Below are 26,978 nucleotides of genomic sequence, written 5' to 3' on the forward strand. Positions count from 1 at the left end.
CGCATTAAGGAAAATTAAGATTCTCTCCCTGTACCATTTTAAGAAAGGATCTGCTGCTGTGGAGGGAAACAGGCTTCTGACTTAATCCCTTAATTTATACAGCATGTTGCTTCTGGGAGATAATACAGATGAAACTACTGAAGCCCTTCTAAACACAGTTAACTCTTCAGATTGCAACTCAATCCCCATTAATCTTATTCCAGATGTCCTGCATATGGTTTTGTTGACATCTTAATCCAGTAGCATTATTCTATACAGTTACCTCAAAATGCACTAAGAAAAGAAATCACAAAAACTCCCATAAACAAACCAGGAGGTCAAAACCCATTTCTTTTTCATTGGGACTTATAAGCTTGTAGATAGTTTGTGATGTTGGACGAATTACAATGAAAATAGAAGTAATTTCATTGTAATCTTTACAGGAAGTGATTAAAATTTTGAAGTTTTGTATAAGCTAGAGGGACTTGAAAAAATACACATGCCTCTACCTGAAAAAGATGCTTATATGGGAATTATCTACACACTGCAAGATTATACATATACAAAACAATCAATAGAAGAACTGAATGAGAGATCTGGAAACCTCTTCGAAAAGCTCCTTCAGTCAGGCACACTTCTACCAGGATAACAATGTACATCTGAAAAAGAAACAGCTAACCAACAAAAAATACAAAACAGAGGAGATGGCCATTGCCTAGAACTTCACTGCAGATTGCTGTGCTGTGGCACCACTTCACTTTTGTCTTCTGTTGCCTATCTCCAGCATGCTGGTTTCTTGGAAAAATTGTTTGGATGCTTTCAAAAAGCAAATTAACAAAAGTAATTTGAAACATATTTTAGCCTTTCTTTCTTGTTGGAAGAAATAATTAGGAGACAAGAGTATGTTAATTAAAATGGCATATGCATAAAAAAAATAGTAGAAATGACAAATCAAAACCATTTTGGTAAAATCAAGCAGAATGGTTGTCAAAGTAACCATATTAATTGTAATATATTACAGTTCATAAATTCAGATTTGTCATGAGGGAAGCTCGCTGTTATTAATACAAATGTTCACTAATCTGTTGAGCAAAACAAGAAAGACTAGATGTTGCAAGCATATTAGTGTAGTGCTTGGTTCATAGACTGAACCTTTTGATTTTAGCAGTACCACTCAAGATACTTACAAAATGTCAGGTCCTTTAAGGAATTGCAAAATAAGGCCTTTAAATACTAAACTGTTCTGTTGATTTGGCAAGAAACTGATATACAGAATTGGTTAGGTACTGTGTGTTACATTCAAATACAGTAAAACCTCACTAATTCCCACAGCCAACAATTAATATTCCAAAACTGGAGTCCTTCTCTCTTCCTCAAAAGAGATCAAGCTGAGTTCTTTCATAAGGTCTGACATATGCAAAACAAGAGACAGAAGTTTTATTTTATGTAAGGAAATATAACCTGATTTCTTCTACAAATGAACACTTGCCAATCTGAAAAACTATTATTTGTCAGGTGTGTTTAAGCTATCAGTGAGAATTAGCAAGGTTTGTTTGTACTCTAAATCCATTAAAGGCCAAAGTCTTACCTCATCAGGACTAGGGATAATATTTACACTGACAACCTGATCACAAATAACAGATTCTGAATGTATTCTGTTCAAGCGACTCCTTAGTTCAGCATTCTGGTTGAGAGCCTTAAAATAAAAATTGCACATTTCATTTAAAATTAAAATGTAAGCATTAAAGACCAAAAAAAAAAAAAAAAAAGAAAAAAATCTTCTTGCCCGCAATTTCCTAAGAATCACAAAACCTCCTTTCTTCCACTTACAGAGAGATACCTATTTTGAGATCCTCTCTAACATGATTTAACCTTTGGTTACTTTGCCTTCAGTGATTTTCAGGAAACAGGGGGAACAGATGTTCTCCCACAGTGTAACACTGGCATTCTACCTTAATTCTTTAGATAGCTCTTTGGCAGGTGTACTGGTGTGTTATGTACATTATGGAAGCGGGGAGTGAATACAGCAAGAAAGAGTGAAACTGCAGAACAACAAACAGGAACTACCCACAAAATACCCCAAGAGGCAATCTGGGCTTACAGCTGTACAGGCCCTTCCAAATCAAGGTTGTCAGCACTTAGAGTCTGAAAACAGAAATTGCTTCACTCCTGGTAAAATCAACACAACTGCTATTATCATTGTCTGCCCTTCCAGATCAATTTTATAGATTTGTTTTTGAGTACTTATTTCAAACTACTGATCCATTACAGGGTCACAAATACGAACAGAATTAAGCTGATATCTGATATCTGCTGATTTTTCTCCTATTTTAAAGTCCGACCTAGATTATAAATTTGGCTGCACATTTACGTATTATCTGTTATTTGGAAAGATTCACATGCAAGATTCTGAAATCCAGAAAAAGTAGAATATGCTACATATCTAGAACATGAACTGGCTTAACCTTAATACACTCTCAGCACTGAGGACCATAGAAAAGAACAACAGAAAGACAGGCTGTTTCAGTAGACAAAGACTATTACGATGAAGTAAGAATCTTGTTCTATCTCCCCCTAGTGCAGACTCAGGAAGAAACTGCATGAATGTACTGAGACAAAGCAGGACCAAAGTAAAATAGGTAAATTTAAACTGTCACTAAACAGTTTAAATTACCCAATTTTGCTTTGTTCTGAAACAGTCCGGGCATGCTTAAAGTTGCCATCTACCAGGAAGGGAAGGTGATGACTTAACAGCAGCCTGGCAGTAGCTTCTTAAACTGCTCAAATCTGGTAATGAGACTGGACAATCCGAGTCACAGTCAATTTTCCATTTATTCTCCATTAAGACTATGAACTAATGTGTGACAGTGACTTCTAAACTAACACTGCAGGCCAGGACCCAGAAGAAAACCTGTTTCCTTTTTTTTTAATACAAGTTGCTAATAAATCCCCACAGGTCTTAGTTAACTTGTATTAATTACCAGAAATGGTTATCCTTACCTCTTGTCCTTAACCTTTTCTTATTACAACACACAGTAATCAATCTGCATAACATGATATGAATCTGTAACTATATCTATAAAAAAGTTTGTCTTTAAACCTCTGCTCATATTCTTGCAGATGCAGTCCTCCATACAGATCCAGCAAAAGCTTTTATGCTTCACTGACAATGAATTAAAAAATTTGAGCTATTTGGTAACGTGAGGACTTATTGTTGCTTTACTCCTTCTCCCCCACTAAAGCAAATTGTAATTTCTCCTTTAGCTTAAGTGGGAGAGATGCTGGACAGTAAGAGGCGTGTACCTGAAAATTCAATTTACCCATGATTATCTTGTAACCCAAGATTCCTGGTGCAGTTAGAGACAGGGACATATAAAACAAATCTGACAACATACAGTCAAAATTTAAAACTTAATTATGAAAACAAGAATATCTCCTTGATTGTGCTGGAAATAGCTCCAGGAAAGATATCTAGCACTTGTATAAAAAGATTTGGTGCTTTTTCTTTACTTTGGAAAACCGTAACAGATACATGCTTACACAAACAAATTATATCCTTTACCTCCACATGCACTGAGGTTAGAGCAATGTCATAAAAGAACACATCATAGTTCTAGTCAGGAACTTAGCTTTTTCTTGGCTCCTTTTACCTCAGGAAATGGCTAAAATACAAAAGAAATAGTGCATCTGGCAAGCTAGATGTGCTCAAAATGAAATTAAGAACATACCTGAGAGAGGGACTGTCTGAGGTGTGCTATTTGAGCATTGTGGCCTGTAAGATCCTGCTCAGAAACAATCTGCTTAAGCTTCTCCTTCTCTATAGCTATGCTGTTAAAGGCAGACTTCAAAAGAGAATGCACTAAGCAAAAAGAGAAAAATAAAACAAGTGTTTTCTTGGCTACAGAAATCACATTGACATCTATTACAATATTTCAGCAATAAAGACAGCGAGTGAGACTTCCATCCCACAATTATGGACACTTGAAACAAGGATCTGAACTTCAAGTATTCCATGCCAAATTAAGTACAAACACTTACAGCTTGTGATTGTAATGTGCATACTGTATGTTCACACATAAGTCACCTAGGAATATTCTTGGTACTGAACATATGGAAAGGTGCATATTTGGGAAAACTGTTTCCAATGTGTGTTCTTTTCTTTCTGTTTTTTATTTATATGTTTTAGAAAAACAGTAAAATCAGTTCTGCTAAGACTTAATATTGCACTAATAAAGAGGATTACTTGGTCTTTAAACAGGTTTTAAACTTTTTTAAGATGTCAGTCTCTCATTTTTTCTGTGCTTGTTATATAACAGATAGCAAACTGATAACAAACCCTTTCAGTTTGTAGGAGCATTCATTTACTGACAATAAAAGGGCATTTCTAAAGTACATTCCCTTACATTTTCCATTGTTTCCAGTGACATAGAAAATATTGCACAAAAATGAATTGCACAACATTATGTGTAGCAGTGACATTCTGATTCATCTTTGGGGAGAAAGGAAGCATTTTATTGAGAAAGAAAATGGTTGCAAGTTCAGTCACATATTTACAGGATGCATAAAGTAGTTCAGAAGACCTGTAAAACAATCTCACATCAGATGAAGAATTTACCTATATTTATGACATTCATGGAAAATATAACACATTGTCTTTATGCAAGCCACCTGACCAGCTAAAAATTCTTACACATTATCATCTAATGCAGATGAATGCCCTGGTCATAACTAAGTAAAGGCAATAAAGAAACACAACAGAGAAGCACATTACAGGAAAGGCTTGACATTTCCAGTTACCTTTTTGTGCCATCAAGCAGAATTCTTCTTGAAGCTTCATGTACTCAGCAGAGCACTCCAGAGGGTCTGTTACATGGCTTGGGGGAGCCTGAAACTCAATGTCTGCACAAAGGTTGGGATTGGATGAATGCAATCGAATGGGAGACATTGTAGCACTGAAAGGGACCTACAGCAAGAAACAGTGAAGAAATATTGTATAAGGTATAACCAAACTTTTGACTCTGTTGAAGCAAAATATAAATTTCTTCTGAAAAGACTTAGTTCAAAATGTGAAGAACATGGTGAGAGTGAACATGTAACTTCTTACTCTCTTAAATCTCAACACAGTTGATGCAGAATTCTCTTGAAGTTTTTCACTGTAACAGACAAAAGGCGACCTAAATACAAAGCTAACAGCTAATGATGGAGCATTTAAATTCTAATGTTTCAAAAATGGACAATTTCCTAATGCTTAGAAGATTACTGGAAAATTGAACCATGAGACATGCTCCTTTATATTTGAACATTTGAGAGTACATGTAGATGACAGTTGTTACAATACCAACATTTGAAGTATGCAAGTTCCTCCACAGACCTAGAAACAGGATATAACATTATCAAATATATCATTGAAGTTTTTCAAAACTACTGGTAAATCTTTAGCTGAAACTCATTGTAACAGCAACTATGAAGACGGAAAAAGCATACAGTCTTTCTAGTTTCTTTCAAACTAAACAAATAAACAACAACAACAACTAAAATGAAAAATCCACCTGATTTTCATTTAAAGCGCATGAACCATAAATAAATGCAGAGGGATACGGTTTAGTAAGATGGATTAAAGAATTTAGTTTATTATCATTTCCACTTCTCTTTCTCCTATACTTTTCAGGTAAAGTAATAAAACAGGAATTTCTAAGTTACATATATATGTATCGTGTATTGAGCAGCTACCTGTATGCTACATATGCAGTATATGGCTACCACTGTTATATATGTGATGTCTGTGTGAGTATATGTTGTATTTTATTTTTATGTTACCATTTACACACATTTGTATGAAAATCAGGCCAAGAACCCAATTTTCAAATGTAAATGCAAAGGAAAGGCATGCAGAACTAAATTCTGTTACTTAAACTTTAAGCACTTTTTAACATAGTAAGCACTGTTTAACACATTAAATCTAATTCATTTCATCACATTGATCAAATATCAAGAATTTTCACACTGCGGCCCAATGTAATTAATCAAATATGAACAATGAGGCCAAAATACAAAATGTCTCTTCCAAGGCATGACAAAGAGCAGCAGACAACATAAAAAGTCATATTACTAAGAATTTTTATCAACAGATTAGTTCTATACTGCCATTAGTGGTTGAACTTGGTACCTTGTTATTTGATTAGACTGGGGAATGGTTTTATCAATCCCTTCCTGTAAAAGCTGTATATGTTTTAGATTTCTGATTCTCCGATGTAACCCTCAAAATCCTGTGGGATCTATTCATCATGCCACTCATGAGCATATTCTGTGAAATACCATTTTCCACTCTGTTCTTCCTCAATTTCCATATATATATAGCATATAAAACATTAGCTTTGTGGCACCTATCCAATATAAGGTTTATTCCTTCTCTCATGTATTTTGAGTTATATCAACAAAGTAGGTAGTTTTTACTGGACCTCATTTTAGCCTCATATCAAGAAGATTTCATTAACAGGAGATGTATAGAATAAATTCCTTCCATTTGTACTGGATATTTAACCCATTATCTTCTTTGCAAGCACCAGACTGCCTCTTTTAAGAGCCCAGGAAAACTAGGTTAACAGACTACTGTGGCTAAATGTAGGTTAATTTCAAATTTCCTTTAAAAAACCTTTCCTCTTCTTAAATCGGAGAGCGTGTTCCAGAACCTTCTGATGGAGAGCACCGCAAAGGTTCAACTGCTCCAGGTGGCTCCAGGAGGGCAGAGTAGCCCTGATACCTCTGTGTGTGTGGAGCATGTACCTAACCCTTCAGACCATCCAGAAGGCAGGAAAGAAGCTGATCCCAGCTATAATGCAGGAACTTGAGGGAGAGTCCCCACAGCCCCATGTGCCTCTGGGGATGGGTCAGGCTGCCCCAGATCCACACAGACTAGCAGAGCTGCAGGCAGGCTGCCCACACATGGTGGGGGGTTCTTTAGTCATTCTGTGATGAATCTGGCTGAAGAGATCTGCTTTAGATTCATCATTTCTGCCTCATACCTCAGCTGGGCAGGCTGAAAAGGACTCTTTCTGAAGTGAGGTTTACTGGAAAAAAATATTTTAATTTATGTCCTAGAAGCAGAATTTACATGTTCTACAAGTACTGTCACACTACGTGCAAGAAATATACATTCACATGACAGAGATAAGTAGCTGCCTTGCTGACTGCTTTAAATGCAAGCACCAAAAATACTGAACTGTTGATTGACATGAACTCTCCTCATACGCATCTTTTAGAAAAGTTTCCAACTTACTTTCTATAACAGATGAAAAAACCCACATTAAACAAAAATTTTCATTCTCTTGCACAGGCAAGAGTACAAAAAACACTGCCAACGTATTTCTCTTACCCTTTTTCCCTTGCACTGACGTGTTTTCTCTCTATATTAATGGTGACCTGATTCTTACTTTATAACCCATTCACATTTTGGTTGTTTTTTATTGTTGTTGTTTTGAAAGTTTTTAAAAAAATATTTAGCCTCTTGATGCATGACTGTAGTTTCCTTCACACACACCCTTCCAGGCATGACCTCAGATGAACCTTGTCCTAACTTCCTGCTTTATGCCAGAGGCGTAATACCCACTCATCCATCACCTTCTTCAGAATTATGTTTTAATGTAGGAACAGACTGTTCCTGGTGGAGTGGGTTGTGAGGAAAATGTCCTCTTTCTGCTGTGCATTTAACTGATATAATTCTGTGTCCCTCGGTCTATGCACACAGAGAGACGAGAGAGAGACTGGGAGAGACGAGCACTTTGCTGCATCAGCCAGGAAGAACACGCCATGGCCACAAACACTGTAACAGCTGCAGAGTCATTTTGGTGCCTCTAGTCTTCCTTCCTCCTGCGCTTTTTCCAGTTACTCCAAGACCTCCTTCAACTGGTCCTCACTTCACCTGCAGGTAACAACTCACCAATTCCCTGTACCCTTAATGCCTTCCAATCAAAGTCCAGTTGTATCTGTCCACTGAAGCACTCTTTAGGTAAGGAGTACAACCCTTACCAATGCTGTTTAACTACTGCTGAACCTACTGGTTAGAGCCTCCCACCAACTCAGCTGCTCAGCCAAGTAAACCGGGAATCGGGCTGATTTCTCTGCTATGCAGGGAGACTGATGAAGTCAAAATACCAATCCATTATTGCACAGAGTGTTCACCATCAACTGATTAGGGAGGAATAAACTTAGATGAGTTAATCTGGAAACCGGAGAAACACTGATTTCTAACATGCTTTTTAGGAGGGCATAGCAGTAACTGAGTTTGCAGTTCAAGTAGCAGAAGCTCAAGATAGGCTTAAGCAGAGACTATGTCTGATCTAGGGGATTTTAGCTATGGCCTGGAACAGCAGACCCTGGAGTACTTTAGCCTGGTGAAGATATTCACCACTTGGGCTTCATAAGAGATATGCATTTAAAGCTCATTTCAATCTTTGGCTGCACAGAGTCTTCCCTATCTAGCTGCTCTACTATTTAGTTGATGGATTAGTACTAATGTCTATACTGTGCATTCCTAATGAGTATTTTCTTGATAAAGCAGCAGCTGAAGATATACTTTAGATGCTAATTTGATTTCACAAACAGGACTTCCCCCACCTAATTCCCAGTCCCTGTATTGATTTTATAGCTCCATACTTTCTGTCAAAGACTTAGGAGAATTAGCAAAATCAAATACAGACACTGAAGTAGTAATATGACTTTTTGGGATTATGGAATGTAAACAGAAAGTGTCTCAAAAGAAAAGGCTAACCTTATATTACTTATAAAATTAATAAAATTTTATAATTCCATGGTTGTTTGTAACAAATCTCCTTGGTTCTGCTGTCTTGCTATAGACTGTCACAACAATCTTTAGCAGAATTTGATCATTTTTTTATACTATTTTATAGTATATAGCAGAGTATGTCAAAGACATGTTCAAATAGGGCAGGGCCTGAGTCTAACTGTCACTTGCACTTGCATAAAGGAGGAGGTACATGTACCATGTAAACAAGCTCAGACCCACATTTATGGAAATAATTTCTGTTGGGCCTGACCACTCCTAAGGAACTCAGCTAAAAGTGGGTAGCACAGACACCTCCAAAAAGTGCAAGAAACATTTTCATAAGCTTATTACACAATCAAGTTATACAGCTTCCCATCTTTAGAGCTATCCCTTGATTTTTAAATCCACTCACTGTTGTAGCCACTGCAGCTGCCAGTCTCTGCCGGCGTCGTGTTGTGCTGAACTGGCCCTTCGGTGCCGGCCCTTCCTGACAGTGAATGCAAGAAGAGAAGGAAGTAGAAAAAGAGAAGGGAAGGGGTGATGGGACACAGGAAAATGAAAGGTGATCAGAAAAGGGAGAGGGAGAGTCTTTAAGTGGGTTTCAATTTTGTTAACTCTTATGGCCTACCCATGTTGAGGACATATCATGTGATTTCAGTTGTGTATGCCAGAGACATAAAAAGCTCAATACTTCACTAAAATTATCTGTGGATGAGTTGGACTGCAGTGCACTCACTAAGACTACAAAAAAAAAATCTATTAGCATTGCCATTCAGAGTCATAAGGCAATAATGGAATAAGAAAACAAAAAGGATGCTATGGCATGACAGAAAAAGAAACAAAACCCAAACTCCTTCTGGGGGTCACTAGACCATCTAGAAGATGAATTCTGAAAGAGATCACTTTGCATTAGTGGAAGTGCATAAATCATGGTCATTGAAGATGCATGCATCTCAATGGTAGAACTTTTCAGTGTGTATGTTATTTAGTGAGCTTGCTTATGTAAACATTCCTATGCATAGCTCTAGCATTTCCACATCCATCCTTGAGTCTACTGACTCATTTTCTCCACATATCACTTTTTTGAGTTCCAGCTACTTTTCCCATACATTATTGCAGACTTGGCTTCCGAAGCAATGCAAAAACTCAGATAAAGCAGCGGAAATGAAAACTAAGTATTCCAACAGCTACTTTGTTTTCTGTATGCCTAACTTGTGCCTCATCCTGCTTAATTTCACTTTTATTTTCTTAAGAAAATTCATCATGGTAGATTAAAGTCAAGCAAGTAATTATCTAATGCAGAGAAGCTTCACACCCATCATAAAGTCATTCTATTTAACCTCTAGTCAAAATGTCATTATTTTGAAGTCATTTTAAGATTTTGGAAGACTAGAAAATACACCTTTCTGCTTTTAGAAAACAATTCTCAATTCCTTTACCTTTTTATTCCTCTATATCGTCACCTATAGCCACTTCAGGATTTTTAGATCTAAATACATTTTTGCTTTTTCTGAAAGCTGCCTGGGGACCGTATAAATAACGATGGTATAGACTGGATACATGGACACATGCTAAAGAACAGGATACTGTATTTCAGTTATTAACTGAACTGTCTTGCTTCTCTAACATTCCCACTGGTAGGGTTGCTGCATCTGAGAATGGCCTAACACTTCACCCTCTGGCTGATACTAGTGGCAATGCTACTGACAAGTGGAAGAGTTGTCTAATGATCACAGTAAGAGAAGACTTCAGATGTAGTATATAATTCTGACATTAAAAAAACATGTACATAACCTCTAAAATACTGAGTATAAACTTCATTAAGCAGAGAACATATTGTATGCATAATGTAAAGGTCTTTGTGCTCTACAGAAATATGCCTATTTTGTGAATAAGAGTTTGGAAGAATATTCTTGTTTAAATAATAGGGACATATATATGTACAGAGAGAGAGATGTACTAATATATATACATGCAAGATTATGAATGTAGGTATATTATTAATATGGTGACAGTGAGCTTTACAGAACCACACACTCTTCTCAACATGATAGAAAGTGAGGTCATAATCTGAGTTACAATATAAAGAAATACTTATTTAATGAAAAAAAGCAGTAATCTAGTCTGGATCTGGTTTCAGCTCTGAGCTGAAAGCCTCAGTAGAACAAGATGACTTTTCAGGTTACTCCATACTATATAGCTCTCTATTAAACTACTCTCTCTGGGGAAAAAAAAAAGTAAAATGAAAAATAAAATTAGTCTTGGAACTTCACAACTTTGAGCTTTTGAGGGAAACAAAACCAACATTTGTTTATTTGATTGCTTTTCAGTAATGTTTTTTTTTCTTCCTTCGAATATGTTTAGGCTGAGAATCATAACAGTCTTTTACTCAAAGGGAAAGAAATGAAAAAAAACCTGAAACCCCAAAATTCAGTTTTTGTACAAGAATATCATTTGTAAAATGAATTAGTACAGGTCAAATAACTTGTTGTTGCAGGCCATTTTCGTTAGATTTTAAATAGGGTTTTTTAAAACCAAAATAAACTTCCTTCATAAAAGCAATCTTTCTTCAGAGAAGCAATTCATGTATTACTCTTCAGTAAAAGCCTGTAAAGCAAGCTGTTAATTCTAAACTAATTTACTAAAAGCAATTCTAAATCCCCAAACCTGCAAACATACATACACATGCTATGCTCAATTTTACATCAGGGAGTACCCCCACTCTAGTCACTGGGATTAGCTGTGTGAGCAAATTCAACTGCACACAGAACTGGTATATTTAATTGGTAATTATATATTTCTAAGAAACAAATCAAGCAGCTGTTCTTAAAAGAAAAAATATATTTTAAATACATTATACACCTAGCATTCATACTGCAGAATGTGTTAGCAAGAATACAATGAAAGCTATCTTATTAACAAAAAATGGTAACAAGTACAATACAAAATCCAGATGGGAAAAGTCTCTCCTTGCATCTTACACAGCGCATGGCAAGCCTGTAAAAATTACTCCCTCATTTCCCATTACGCACAAAGAACACACCTGTATATAAAGCTCCCTAATTTTTATGTTCCCCAGAAGGATGGCTCTCAACATCATACTATCAGAGGGTCTTTGATGGTAGTTAACAACTGCTCATTCTAAAAAAAAAAAAGGTGCAAATACTACAAATGGAATTAATATTGCAACTAGCTTAAAATTAGTATGTTACTATTAGCATTATTCCTTACAACTAATGAGATGTATGGAGACATGGGGAAAGTAACACAACAACAGAAATTTTCTTTGTACCAAATGTCAACCATTTAATAGCAATTAATGTGTAAGCACCATGAAGAAATGATCACAAATTAGACAAAATGATTCTCAGTAGTGGATATCCTGATAAACAGTTGATAGAAAGTTTGAGTAGTCTTGAAAAAATGACCTATGAGGGAGGCCAATGAAGGTAGAAGGAAATGAGAGTTAACTTAAAGGGCACCTAGGCATCAGAGGAAATCCACATTTTAGTGGAATGGCAACACAAAACAAATTAGGAATAACACAGTGAATCAGAGTAAGGCCATCTTGCTACAGATCACAGACCATTCAAGAGACAGGACAGCCCTTGGAAGAATAAATAATGTGTTGAGCCCATTAAACTAGGCAAGATAATGGAGAAGCCATAAAGGATTCTTCATCTTTCATATAATTTAAAACAATTTTATTATTTCTGTTTCACTACAAATTAATTTATAAGTCAGTCAACAATAACTTAATGCTTTGCTCTAAAAAAATAAACTTTACATTTCCAGCATTAATCTTGCCAGGAACTCATGCTGACCCAAGTTAGGCAGAGTTCATTATTAACACAGAACGAACAGACAGACCCGTGTCAAGCACACAAACTCTCTTACATGAACCTGCAAACCACATGTATTCGAAAATTTCAGGAGCTGAGGCACAATTCCTGCCAAAGCACAAACAGCAGTTTGAGAGTCGGGTGCCAATGACAGAAGTCCAGACCAGTGTTACTTTGGTAAGGTTTAGGCAACAAGAATGTCTTATTATTCACTATGACCCACCATAGATCATCATAAATTGACTACTTTCATCATTTTTGTGGATAGGACTTCTCGGAGACCACTGTGGCACGAAAGAAGAACATGCAGTGGTGACTCTGACTCTTTATAGGCACCAAGTACTTGCAGGCATTTTCCTGATATTTTTATTTGCCTGTGTTATTCAGCAGCAGGGAAGAGCAGTGATCCTTCAATTGCAGGTAATAGTACATGACATCAATCACCAAAATTCCTTTGTTAATAAACCTTTTTAGTCCTAAGAGATGCTTCCTTGTTCAATCTATTATGATTTGTCAAAGTATAATAGGTAGAAAGAAAAATCCCCTACAAGAGCTGCAGTGAGAAGGCTGATGCAACTGCAATTTCTTCTTTCCTTAAGATTATTAAACTTAAAAAAAGTCACAGAAAACTCCTTACTGTGCCTCTAGGGGACATATTATAAGCTTTCAAAGTTTGCATGAATTTCCAGGTATTTTAATGGATCAAAAGTTGCTAACATTTATTTATTCAGTAGCAGACATCACAGTGGTGAGTGTTAGCTCCCAAAGCCAATTGAATATAGTCTTCATTATCAGTTGCTCAGTTATAAAAAAGATTAACTTCTGGATCAGACCTTGAAACACAGAACTGCCTCCAACAAAACACAAGGCAGCAATACATGCACGTTATGCTTATTGCTGTGCTTTTACCTTTCAGCTCTATGGAAGGGTGGAGTAAATTCTTTCTCCACAGAATTTATTCTTTGGTTATTCAGTTTGCTCCCTTACAGCCTTTTCCATAAGAGAAGCCTTGTGAAAATACTTATTATTGGTAATATTCCTATATAGGTCTTGACAAAGACAATTCATGTGCTTAATATTTCATACAGGTTTTCCGATTTTAGCTTGATGTCATCTCTTCAACTGCCCTTCTTTGCAAGTTTGATACAGAATAGCAGTATATCCATGTGGTGCATGTCTATTGCATTTTATGCACCTTAATCGACTAATATTCAGATCCCTCTCCTTTCCCTAGATGGCAATGTTTTCTTTTGAATGAAAGTAAAAATCAATACTTTTCTCACTATTTCTCTAGGTTTTGAACAACAAACTGAGATTTGAGTTACTTCATCAGAAACATAAAAGACAGCACATTGACTTCCTACTTCCAGCTAACATATCATTTCATGATTAGAAGTTAATCTAAAAGTACAGTGAAAAGTAAAACATTGTGCATTCAGTACCTGAAGTTGAATTTTTGCATCTTTGCTGACACTTTTTGTTCTCCATCGTCTCGTGACCCGCTTGTCTTTCTTTGAAATATCTACACAGTTAGCCTACATTACACAAATAGTTAAAGCAACAAAGTACTATTAAGTTAATACAAGCAACACAGACAATATAGCAAGTTAGTAAAGAATTGTAGCATTAGACATTTACAAATTAGAAAGTAAGGAGAAGAATGCTGCTGGCGGGGCCCAAAACTGCAGCAGTGATCAGCCGTAGCTATCCTGACACTTTTGTAAACATATCATATAGTTGGTTTATTTAGCAAAACGACTGGTACACTTTTTTCACAGGTGCACAATATTTAGGACCTGATCTTGAAATCCTCATGGATTTCTTCCGTGGTACTACTCAGACATTTTTGCACTCAAAAGGATTCAGTGAAAAAGGAGGAAAGTATTTATGATTTAGGATGTGCTGTTGCTTTCTGTCAAGAGGAAAACTCACCCTGAACTGGGAAACAGTCCAAAACTTGGGACCTTTGTACTATGCCCTCTTTTCTAGAGCATGCAACTTCGTCTTTGAGGGTCTTTGGGTCTCCAATCCTTAAAAAACTTAAAATGTTATCTTACTCAGCATAACAAAAACTCCTTAAGTACAATTGCAATTTATAAATGTATTCTACTGCAACAGTTCTCAGTTTTGTTTTGCAATAATTGTTTGATTTGTTCTATTTAACTCAAATAATAAATACATCTTAACTATTTTTTATACTTGAAACAGTATTACACATGCTTAAAATAAACATATAAGATAAAAATTTCACCCAAGATTCACAATGATTTCAGAAAAACATTCTGAGTTAACAGACAACATCTCTATATTTCCCTTAACACAAGAACAAATGTTTCAGTGTAATGATATATGTTCAAGCATATTTACCTGCATGTCTGTGAAATTTGGTGCTGACTGAGTTCTCTGTAGTATTTCTAAATTTTGAAGAAGTTTACTGAGTTCCACAAGGTTAGACTGACAATGAGCAAGATCTAACAGACATAAAATAAAAATATATTAAGTGCTTCAGTTCAGATATATTTTTTTGCCATTGTTAGCACGTTATTGCATTATAGAAGTTAAAAGTCCAAATCCCTTGTAGTAAGGTATCTAAGTAAAAATTTTATTTTTAGAGATGTTGAACACTTATTATTTCTACAGGAGTCAGCAACAAGTCTGGATCTCAAAAGTTGATCATATTTGAACAATGACATCCATTAAAAATAACACAGATTAATTAAGATAAATTTTTAAAGTGACATCTCAAAATATGCAAAGTTCCCACCACAAGCATCTAATTACCTGAAGAGCTACTTCACATGCATGTAAAGATGTAACTTAAGCACTTTATGGACTTGACTCTTCCTTATTATGTATCAACAAGAAGTTTTAGTGAAAGAACAAGGCATGAAAAGGTAAAGTCTAACCTTCTGCACATCTGTCCATTTCTTCAGAGTCCTGCAACCAGGCTGCTACTTTACTCTGACCAGTAGTGCAGGTGACAGGAAGGCTGTTACTGCAAGGTATAGGAGACTGCCAGGGGTAGTTATTTTGTTGCACCTGAAGCATAATAAAATGCTTAAATTTACTGCTGCTATGCTGCTTTGTCAGTGTAATCACCACACTATTCCAGAACAGAAATCAAAATAAGCATTGTGTTTTCAGTGACATCTGTGATTTGGTTTATAGTTCCCCAAGACGCAGATTTTTCTGAATAGGAGAACCAAACCAAGAACCTCACAAGTGAACTGTGTTTGCTAACCACTGGTTAGAAAACCTGTTGCTTAAGAAGAACATTATCAATCAGCAAAAAGACAGGTCTCTATCTGATGACAAATGCAAGTGCAAACTGTACAGATGGTGAATTCTTTGCTAGATCTCTACAGCAGCCCATTAATGAAGGCAGTAAGGCTGGATTAGATGGTATTTCAGCAGCACACACTGACAGCTTTTTGCTGGCCCTAGGTCCCCACAGTGGAAGCTCCTGTTCTAACAGCATTATAAGAAGAGCCCACTGAAACTCCGCATGAGCAAGCCACGAGTTTTCAACAACAGAACACTACACACCTTTCCATCCAACACATTAGCAGCTGGTGAAGACTCTGTAGTAGATGCTGAAGGGAATATATGAAAGCTGGCATCTCGTGGAGACCTCACAATCTCGTTCTGACGGTACAACCGGTGGTGGCGCAATTTTGAAACCCATGCATCAAATGAATCCTGTGACTTCACCTGGAAAAAAATTTACTGTCAACAAAGCATGCAAAATACTACTTTTCTGCACAATCTTTTAAAATTTCATTTATTTATATTCTACTAGGGATGAAAAAATAATACATTTTTGAACTTTTTACCTTCAGGTGATAGATGTGTTCTTCTGTGTCAAGATCTATTCTACGAGCCTTTTTTTTTATAGACATGACTGATAAACCAACATCAATGCTCCCATGGACTTTTCCTTTCTGTATCTAAAAATCAAAAAAAATTAGGGTAAGAATTTGAAAGTATCATGCACTTCACTGTATTTAACTGAAGAATATCTGGTGATGAAATGGTTTCCCATTCGATAAACATTTTAACACAAAGCCTTACTAAAAAAAAAGCTGAACTCAGACTAAACACCTACTATATTTATAGTCAGAGAAAAGTATCTCAGAAGAAATGCTCAATGCAAAGCCAGCTTCAAAGTTTAAGTGTGTTGGTTCACAAGAGTACACAGGTACAGGTAAGTAAGAAACAGAATATTAGACAGTACTTGGGACCCTGCTGCAACTGCTTGATAGTTATTGGTATCAGATCTAACTAATTTAATGTTAACTTTTACATTGTTATCAATTCTCTCTCCTATCCACTCTGTCCTATCCTATTGTGCCTCAGAATAATCAGCTTTGACTGACATAAAAATTGGGAAAGAAATATACACAGGTTAATCTCTCAAGCACCTTCATTAAAGAAACTACTTTAAGTGATATAGCTTTTCTTTCCATAGAAGTAAAAAAAGGTAGAAGTCTTGAGGCATAACTCAACCAGAATTTTACATGCTTTGCATATCTCTCTCTATATATATATATTCTCTATCTTTGAATCCATCAACAACTTTCATGTGTGTACTGTCATAAATACAGCTAGAGTGAGTATGAGATCCTGGCAGGTTGAATTCCAATATAAGTTTTAAAATGCTCTTCAACTTTACTTACATCTATTGGTGACTTTGAATACTTCAACATTCCATTATCCAGGACAAAAAACCTCTGAAAGAAAAAGAAAGAAAGAAAGAAAGAAACAACATTCTTTCTTAATGAGCAGATGCAATTTAAACTATGTACAACAATTCATCTGGAAAAGGATTACCCTGTAGCAATTAAGAAATTGCTTGGGGCTTGGAAGGAGAGTATAAATACAGTATTGAATAATTCTCTTGCTTGTTTTTTGACAATTATCTTCTAAGCAAGAAAAACTAGATTCTCTTTTTTCAACATTATATTCTAGGTTGATCTTAGCAAACTTCAATAATGAAGGGTATTTTTTTCCAATTTTCCAGCCAATTCAATAAACTCTATAAGAAAGACATTGTAGGACAAGAGAACTATGTCTGTTTCTTCATTTTCTTCCTGTTTTTCTTCCCACAAAAGGTGGTCACATTTCAAATTAACAACCTACCTTCCCCTATCCAGAAACTGAAAAGTTTTTCCTAGTGTAAGATCTACATCTGAAAAGGCAGACCATCCAAAACTTTGTGCATTATGGCAGACATCCATACAGTGAAGTAAAAATGAGATTATAATTCATGCTGATGATACCTTTTCTAGTGGTAATCTAGGTAATGCAGGAATTAGTACTATTGCAAATATTACAGCATTCCCAGCAACAGACCCAGGTCACGGGAGGGCCCATTTTTTGGGTGTTAGTCAATGATACAGTGTGAGCTCCTATATCTTCACTGACATGGTTACCAGGACTAATGGTACCTAACCTAATGATTAGGTTAGGACCTAACCTAATGATGCCTATCTGTGCTACAGCTACATCTTTATTTTGCTGAGTGGTTCTTAGTTTCAGCAGAGAGCAGAATCCCCTATTCACACAAAAAATTTGCCTTAGCTTGTCTGTACCAGATCATTCAAGCTGCATTACAGTCAAGTTAATGTAGACTTTGGCACATAACATAAAGACACAGGCTATCAGGACACCTAGACTTGAAATGAGATTTGCTAACTTGTGTCTATCATCACTAGCTTTCAAAACATGCAAAGTAAGCGCAACTAATTCTTATTTTTAAAGTGTAAGCTAAAGCACTAATCTATGTTAAAAAGCCAGAACCCAGCAAAATACTATCCTTGATTCTCAAAGCTGTTTGACATGGAAGGGAAGGAAAATGGTTTCAGGACATAAACCTGTTAAATTAACACTATGAGCGGGGTCCGAGTTAGATGGCAGAAAATCTCCCCTGAAGATGGTTCTAGAAATTATGTCTGTCACACAACAGATGGTACCAAAATCTCATGCAGGGCAAGAAAACAGCGCTTTCCTGGAGACATAACTCATTGAATAAGATGTCAAAACAACAAGAACTTTTTTGGTTCTTTTCTTTTTACCTAGGTATGGTCATTAATGAACTTCACAAGAATATGATATTAATTTCATATTGTTCTGTCTCTCTAAGCTGCACATACAAAAGAAAATGATCTTTCATCATCATTTCATTCCAAGCACACTGCACTTCAGAAAGTGATGTTTGCCAAGTTGCACACCTTATACCTGGTATGCTACTAAAGCACATTCAAAACTGTCAGACTATGACATGCAATGTTCAAGAGACAAAGGATGCTATCTATTACTTTGTTTGCTATCTATGGCTTTACTATCAGAACACTAACAGAGCACATGCTACAATTACTGTCTCTGAAATTCCTTCACTGGATTCTTAGCACACAGTATTGTTATGGAAACTCCAGGATATTCGGGCAGCAGTTGAAAAACAAATAAAATTACTAGGAAACCCACAGCTTCAAAACCTAAGTTCAGTTCCTAAGGTTAAATGTAAGGCGAAGTAGAGGGGGATGCTAAAATGTGAAGCTCTTAATCACACTAAAAATTATTTACACAAGTAACTGCTCTAAAGTCATCCAGATCATCAGTAGTGATCTTCTTTATAGAACTGTGAAAGCTGGACTGCTCTTGCTCTCCTATAAATTAGTTCCTTACCAAAACAGACACTTAGCCAAGAAACAACATATTAACACAATGTGTTTTAAAGGAGTGGGAGCAGTGGTTTATTCTATAAATTCTTATGTAATTCAAATTAATTGTTTGGATTTTTTTTTGAGAGTGGAAGGGTCGTTGGGGGTGGAGGAATGGTCTGCTTTGTCATGTTTTGGGGTTTTTCTATAGGCTAACCTTTTCTGTTCTTTCAGTGTTTCAGCTTGAAACACAGTTTGAAATCCTTTAATATCTCTAGACTAAATTCAGGTGGTGCATATGTATTTGGTTGCTGAAACTACAAACTCTAGTTAAGAAAAACAAAGCCAAAACATCTAATGTAGATAAGCATGCACAAAAAACTGTGGTAGGCATATGTTTCATTTAGTACAACATGCAGAAAAAACCTGTAATTTATACTAGTATGGACTGCATTAGGACTCAGACGTAAGTCCAACAGTGTTCAGCAAAAAAAAAAAAAAATTAATTCTTCCCAGAAAAATACGATGTATACCAAATGATTTCACTATCTTTTGGCGTAAAATGTACTCTGTCCCAGAAAATTATCCTGCTTCAAGTAGCCTCAGGTGAAAAAAGATGGTTGAGCATTAATACCACGTATCTTGTTGCCTAAAAAAGGGGGGGAAATGCAATTATTATGGTATGAAATACAGACAAAAAAGTTTATGAACACCAGGTTTAAGGCTAACAAAAGGTGGAATCATGCATGAAGATATGTGTCCAAATTAATTCAACAGAACCAGAAGACTTAGGGGTAAGTTTTGGGGTGTTTTGGTTTTTTTAAATAGAGACATTTTATGGCAAAAATCCATATTCACACTGCATGCCCACAATGAAGATTCCAATCAAGAAGACAAACAAAATTCAGGGACAAAGCTGAACAAATATGCTCAGTCAGCAGACCTGAAGGGGAATGCTTTCCTGCATGAACATCTTGGGTCCATGGAAAACCCCTCAGCTCTCCTCTGCTGTGTTCTTCAATGTAGATATTATGTACTTCAGTGTACTTCAATGCAATCTTAGAGTACACAGCTACACTTTTTTATAATATATGGCAAAGAACAAACCTCTTAAAACACAAGGCATTTGTTGTGTTATTTACAAATTCCATCTGGATTTTGAATACAACAGCAGGCAGCAGGCACTGTGACTTAAAAGCCATGAGCTGTGTCTGCAAACTTACTCTATACATAGGTGAAAGAAAAAGTCACTCACCAAAATCCTGGGTATTTATTTGACATCCTAATTTCCTCTAGACAAAAAAGTCCCAACTCATAAAATTAGGTAATAACCTTCTGACTGGTTTATGAGACATTTACCTTGTGCCAACCTTTTAATGGCCATTTTCTCTTTTTCAGCATGAAACCTTCATGTTTGTCTGGCTTCTGGACATTGGTCTGGCCTATTTTCAGACCCTCTATGATTTCCCAGCTGTCAGGTTCCTGGTGAAAAATATGAAGACACTTAGATTAACACATGGTGAAAAACTGCACTTTCAAGTAGCACAAATTCTCCAATGCAAGACAGAGTAGGAAAGCTAGGCTTTTAAAATTTAGGTACAAAACTACACAGTCACTATATTATGTCCAGCTGTATCTCATTTAAAACTACTAAACATGAACATTTTTGGAAGTCTAACTCTTACCAGATAAGGCATATATTAACAGTGGTCTTCGTGGTATTTCTTGATCATAAAAAATTTAAAATTTTCTGATCTTTAAAGTAAAAGCTGCATTGATTCTGCATACCCTATTTTTTCCTCCAAATCAGAAAAGCTAACAGAAGAAGTTGCCTTATTGTTGATTTTGAATGTAGCTAGCCATCATCTTCAAAGGCATTTTATGACAGAGTTTCATAGGCTAATTGTGCCTTCAGAAATCTGCAAAAGGATTTTTTTTATTTTCCTGCATTCATTTTCACTGTATTACAAGAAATTTATAGGAAAGTTAACTAATTTTCTCTCTAGAGAAAAACATAGGAACAGTATAATTTCAGATACAACCAGCTGTATGCCTTTCAGGGAGCCAATTAAAGCATATTTCTTGTATGTACCATTTCTTATGCTTGGTGACTGGTGCAACTGAAGCCAGACTTACAGCGCAACACAGTGAACCGTAAAGAACAATATTTTTAAAGAGAAAAAATCTGAGTCATGCCTTTATTTCTACCCTCTTGCTTCAACAGAATTCTGCACCAGTTTAAAAATCTCTTATTGCCTGCTCACTCAGACTCTATTTTACTAATTATACACTACAAACTTCTAAACTTGCATTTTCTCAGCTTATCTGTCACAACTCCCAGTAATGTTATAAAAAGTTATCAAGAAAGGAAAGAGGTCATATAGCATCAAACATTTAAAGGGAAAAACAAATGTCTCTCCATTTCCCACAAAACTGTTCAAAGCCGAGCGCTGTCAGTCTTTCATAACACCTCCAAGTTAATTACACAGCTCTGATAACACTGACATTACTATTACGAAAATTCAAAGGTAACAGCAAATTTCAAATCTACAATTTTCAGTAAAGTCTTAGTATTCTGAGAAGGGTGAAAAGCTCTATGACAACACGCACTGCAGTAAATTGTAACAGAAATCCTTATTCAGTTTAGTTTTCCCTGCATAACTATAAACTTTAATTATCTCATTGTCTGTAAATGCCATACTCAAAACCCACTTTTTTTACTTCCCTATATTTGCTTGGATATTCTATTTCCATTCTATAGAGAGAAGCCCATATACATTACTTTTTCCATAGAAGGAAGTACTTGGCACTTGAGGGGAACAAATTTCTAAGTCCCCTGGGGGTGAGCAGAGAGTCTTCTCTGGGACTCTGCCAACTGATTCTTCACCATATTGATTTCTCTTTTAGATGATCAGATGCAGGCATAAGTCTTTTATCTACTAGATAACATCAGTATTGATTAGTTCTCAGCTAGAGACCACACAATCTCATATAGCTATTCATTTAAACAAAAGGCCTGCTACAGAAGGATAAAATGAACAATTACTTAGTGCAGTGTGGATACTTGTCTTCTACCGCATCAGTGCTACAAGCTGTTCTTAAAACCATTCTAACAATCCTAACTGTGCCTTATCCCACAGGTTCGGTGTGATGAGATATGCCCAATATAAGGGACATCATGAAAGAGCAGCCAGAAAAAACAGAGTGAAAGCAATATGTTGAAGAGTCCTCATCCAATGGCAATCAGTACTTTAGGACTTCAGTGATACCTTACATATTACGTGAGAAACAGCCCTGTGCAAAGCAGCAGGACTGGGGAAACACAATCACAACTTTCCGTCCCTGGGTCTGCATATGCCCCACATATGGGGATTAAGGGAGCCACCTTAATGAACAGCTTTATGAACCTAGTCTTTTTGACTGCAGAATATTTGTTTTCCAAATAAAAAAGAATAAACCATTTAATTTTCCCTGGACAAATATAGTATTTCATTTTGAAGTTGTTTTACCAGTTCTGTTTCAGAACTGACAGACATCTAATTTCAGATTTTTCTTTTCCACCAAATATTCCACAAATATCACAGCATCCTTTTCAGTAATAATCTTGCTTCTGCATATGAAGTATATTAAAATGAAGCCACCTTTATGTGAAATTAGACTTGTTTGGAATCACTTATTCCAAAACTGAGGAATTTTCCCAGGAAGAAGTTGACTTCAAAACATCACACAGAAGGCTCCATCTTTCAGGAACTGGTGGTGTCATTCCCGCAGTTCTCTTTCTCTCTGCCTCAGGAAAGATGATCTCAACAAGAGATTTGAAATTTCAAACTACCCACAATGAATGTCATTAGGACATATTTTTAAAACTAATATAATCATTGATTAGCAGCAATTTTAGACTTGAAAGTGATTTACTCTACCATAGTAAGAGGACAGGACTGGAAAATTTCTCACAGTCACAGAATCATGAAATATCCTGAGTCAGGAGGAACCCACAAAGATCATCAAAGTTCCTTCTAGTCCCATACTCTGAGGTTGTAAAATTTGTTCCTGGGGGCCATCCACAGGCAAAAAAAAAAATAAAAAATCCTTGATTTTGTTAATATAACAACTGCTAAAGATTAGTCTCCTCTGACATCTCAGTTATGGAACAAAAGGCTCCAGGGCAGACTCACAATAAACTCAATAGTAGAATCATACAAAACAGTATCCCAAAGCTGTTAGTCAAGCTGCTTTGTAACTCCAGAGGGAAGCTCATCACCCAGATTACATCCAGTGCTTTTGCTTACCTTGGATAGAGAGAGATGATCGCTTTCAAGGAACTGCTTGCTTAAAGAAGGGTCTGTGCTTCCCGAAGACGCCTTCCGCTCCAAAATATGAACACTCTAAAAAAAACCCCAAAAATTAAAGGTAACACCATGGCACAAAACATACAAAATGCTACCCATCCATGACTTAAATGTGCAAACAGTTCGTCTTCTGAGGCAATATACTTCTCTCTCTTTTTTTATTATTGGTTTTTAAACTAATTGCTCTCTTTAATCTAGAAATTATGGTTAACTAAAAAAAAGCCAGGAAAGACAAGTAATGCCATTCTTACCTACACAAATGTGAAGTGCTCCTATTATGTTTTCTGCTAATATACAAGACACTGAGTACAAATATCGTGCAGTCAGCACTGCTCTACATTCACTTCTGAAGCAAATCACTGCACATAAGATATTCCTGCCTCTAACATATTCATTATCAACCCTTAGCATTTTGTTATTGGTTTCTCAACTGAAGTAACTAATTACATGAACGCTTTTAACATATTACAGGTGTTAACAAGGTCAGTTACTGTGTCTCAGCTGACGGGCTTGCTAGTGCACATTTATGGAACACTGTGGTCTCAAACAATTGCAGCTGTTTTTACATCTGACAATACTATTAAATTTTATATCTTCAAAGCATCATAATAAAATATTTTATTCATATTTTATTCAATTTTATTCATAATAAAAATTAAATACATAATGTCAAAACCAGTCCTGAAAAAACCACTATTCTTAAAAGACATCTAAAAATGTCTTCCCATTTTCCAGAAATGTTTCACTATTATTTTATAACAGAAAAGTAATTTTTGATACAGGAGAAAATAACTGCATTCTTAATGCTTGGATCTGCATTTCATTCTCTGTTGAAATTTTGCTACATCTCAAACTATTATTTGGTAAGAATTCTACTGCAACATGTCAACAGTATCTCTCTGGTATAAAATAAAACTACTTCATTTCCAGGACATGTAGCACAAACGACAAACACAATTGCCATATACCCTCTGAGAAGGGTTTTTTTCTCAACTGAAAATGCCAATTAAGTTTGGTTCACAATTAAGCTTCTTTACATTGCCTGAAGAAGAGGTTACATAGGTACCAGTGACAGCTGAAACAATCAGGGAATATAAAAAAACCTACAAACTGTAGTGTAAATATTTTTGTTTATACCAACAACTAAGTACATAAGGACCATAACCAAACTAAATGAAAATAAACACAGCTATTCATTTAAATGCATATACAACACAGACCCCATCTTGCTGCAGAGCAACACACAGACCTTCATTGTTTTCTTTCAAGTTGTGACTGTGAATGACAATAGGAAAATGTGGAGACTGTATCTGTTGTCAGTGGAGATTAAGCATCACTGCCACTATACAACAGTAATCAGCATTTATTTTCAGTTACTTTCAATTAAATTTTTCAGCAAAGAATGTGGAAAAGCAGCAATATTATGTCACTCCAGGGCCAACCAGCAAAAAGCTTTTTACTCAGCCCAATGTATTTTACTAGTCAGGAGAGGAAAAACTTTTTTTTTTATGTAGCACATGTTACATGTTACATGTAAAATAATTTAATACCCTTATTTGAGCTGAGAACCACAAAGTTCCTAATGATAAACAATGATAAGATTTCTCACTGAATAGAGAAAATGTACACAGTATCACATTTTAACAATATACAAGAAAACCTAAACCTGTTCCTCCAAGGAAGATTAAAATGTCTCTTGATTACCATAATCAGGACGATTCACAACTTTCTTGCCAGTTTTGTCTGGCAGGCAGGAATCCATCCATCTTGAGATGGAGCAATGCCCAACACAGATGTTCTGAAGGTCTCATATGCAGCAGCTGGTGCAGTTTGTTGTTACATAACTGCAATTTCATTTTGTACAATATTTAGAGAGGAGTAACCAACAGCCCTTAGCTTGCCAGATTTCCAGTGACATTTTCAATAGCATGGTTTTAAGGCAAGGAGGTTTTGTGCCTTTTTTTTTTTTTTAATTAGCCCTCAGTCATTACAGTTCCACTTCAGTAGAGAAATACATTATTAGCTGACAGCACTTTAATGAATGCTGGCTTATTCAACTATTTGTTTGAAAATTAGAAAATGAACACTTTTTAAATAAAACTGCCTTCTTTACATTCCTTACTTCCAGAAGTGTTGGCTTGTTGCCTTTTCTATGTTTGCTTTTCAATTCTTTTCTTTTATGACCACCATTACGCTAACACAAAATCATTTCTTTAGATTTGTGACATGTGTCTAGCATAATATTAAGAGACATTACTTGGTGCAAAATGTTTTCCATTAATGCATGTTATCTTTCTGCAAAATTGCAGCTAGAAATTACACAATCACTTGACATTTTGAAAAGCAGCTAATTTCACAGAGCAGGAGTTTAGTTATTTAGCATTACAGAAATAAAAATTACTTAGATCTTGAAGGTATTATCAAGGTTTTTTGTGTTTTAATGTAAAAAACAGAGTTGGTAAAGGAAGCAGTAAAAAAAAGCTGAAAAGAAGAAAAGGAAGAAAGAGGCAGATCAAAACATCTTCCGAGGCTTGTTTATAATCAAACAGAAAAATGAATAATCCATTAAACTAGGTGTATCAATCAACCTGGTACTCTCATTCCTCTCATCCCAAGAATACAGGCAGACAAAAACCAATCTCCACATTGCTGCATTCCAGACTTTCTTCATGTTTCAGAATTACCTATGTTGATCTGTCTTGGAGGAAAACGCCAACATTATTAAATTCTGTGTGCTCTTCAAAACTAATTCAACAGAATTACAAGTTAAACTCAAATTACCCTGTAATGCCATTGCTAAGTCTTAGTCCTAACTACAATCTTTCCTTCATCTTTGTGATTATCCACAACATACACTACATATGTGAGCACATATTTGCCTCAAAATGCCCCCTAACAAACCAATGTATGGGGAACACAAATGCTTGTTCTGTCCTGCCTTTTTCCTGTTGCTTCCCAAAGACATGTGACAGAGAAAGAAATTGATGGAGAAAATAACAGTATGATGTTCTATCATATTCTCATCTTCTCTGGAGGGCAAGAATGGAAACCATACTTTACAACATCTTTCTATGTATCTTGCCAACTTCTTTTCTCAGTTTACAGTTCAATGACTCATACACCTTGGCTGGGATAGAGCTCATTTTCTTCCTAGTGCTGTGGTTTGGATTTAGTATGAGAATAATGTTGACAGCACAGCAATGTTTGGGGTGTTGCTAAGTAACATTTACCCTAAGTCAGACTTTACAAGTTCCCATACTCTGCCAGTGAGGAGTTGCACAAGAAGCCGTGAGGGAGCACAGCCAAGACTGCTGACCTTGTCAAAGGGATATTCCATACCCTAGAATGTCATGCTCAGTATATAAAC

At 36.0% G+C, this 26,978-nt stretch overlaps 1 protein-coding gene across 6 annotated transcripts in view; it reads right to left on the minus strand.

Annotated features, from left to right (window-relative positions):
* OSBPL6 (oxysterol binding protein like 6) overlaps positions 1 to 26,978 on the minus strand; it is a 98,158-nt gene that overhangs the window by 18,899 nt on the left and 52,281 nt on the right. For 2 of the 6 annotated variants that reach the window (XM_064660728.1, XM_064660727.1), the window contains exons 3-14: positions 23,552 to 23,647; positions 20,622 to 20,744; positions 17,280 to 17,333; positions 16,437 to 16,550; positions 16,150 to 16,314; positions 15,510 to 15,642; positions 14,971 to 15,074; positions 14,046 to 14,138; positions 9,174 to 9,248; positions 4,777 to 4,942; positions 3,708 to 3,838; positions 1,568 to 1,675 (exon numbers count right to left, since the gene is read on the minus strand). In XM_064660728.1, the coding sequence (XP_064516798.1) occupies positions 1,568 to 1,675; positions 3,708 to 3,838; positions 4,777 to 4,942; positions 9,174 to 9,248; positions 14,046 to 14,138; positions 14,971 to 15,074; positions 15,510 to 15,642; positions 16,150 to 16,314; positions 16,437 to 16,550; positions 17,280 to 17,333; positions 20,622 to 20,744; positions 23,552 to 23,647 (1,362 nt within the window). The remainder of the gene's footprint in view (positions 1 to 1,567; positions 1,676 to 3,707; positions 3,839 to 4,776; positions 4,943 to 9,173; positions 9,249 to 14,045; positions 14,139 to 14,970; positions 15,075 to 15,509; positions 15,643 to 16,149; positions 16,315 to 16,436; positions 16,551 to 17,279; positions 17,334 to 20,621; positions 20,745 to 23,551; positions 23,648 to 26,978) is intronic. The other 4 variants (XM_064660729.1, XM_064660730.1, XM_064660731.1 and 1 more) reach the window with 4 other exon arrangements.

Source organism: Pseudopipra pipra, chromosome 7 (assembly GCF_036250125.1).
Source record: "Pseudopipra pipra isolate bDixPip1 chromosome 7, bDixPip1.hap1, whole genome shotgun sequence".
Classification (NCBI taxonomy): Eukaryota; Metazoa; Chordata; class Aves; order Passeriformes; family Pipridae; genus Pseudopipra; species Pseudopipra pipra.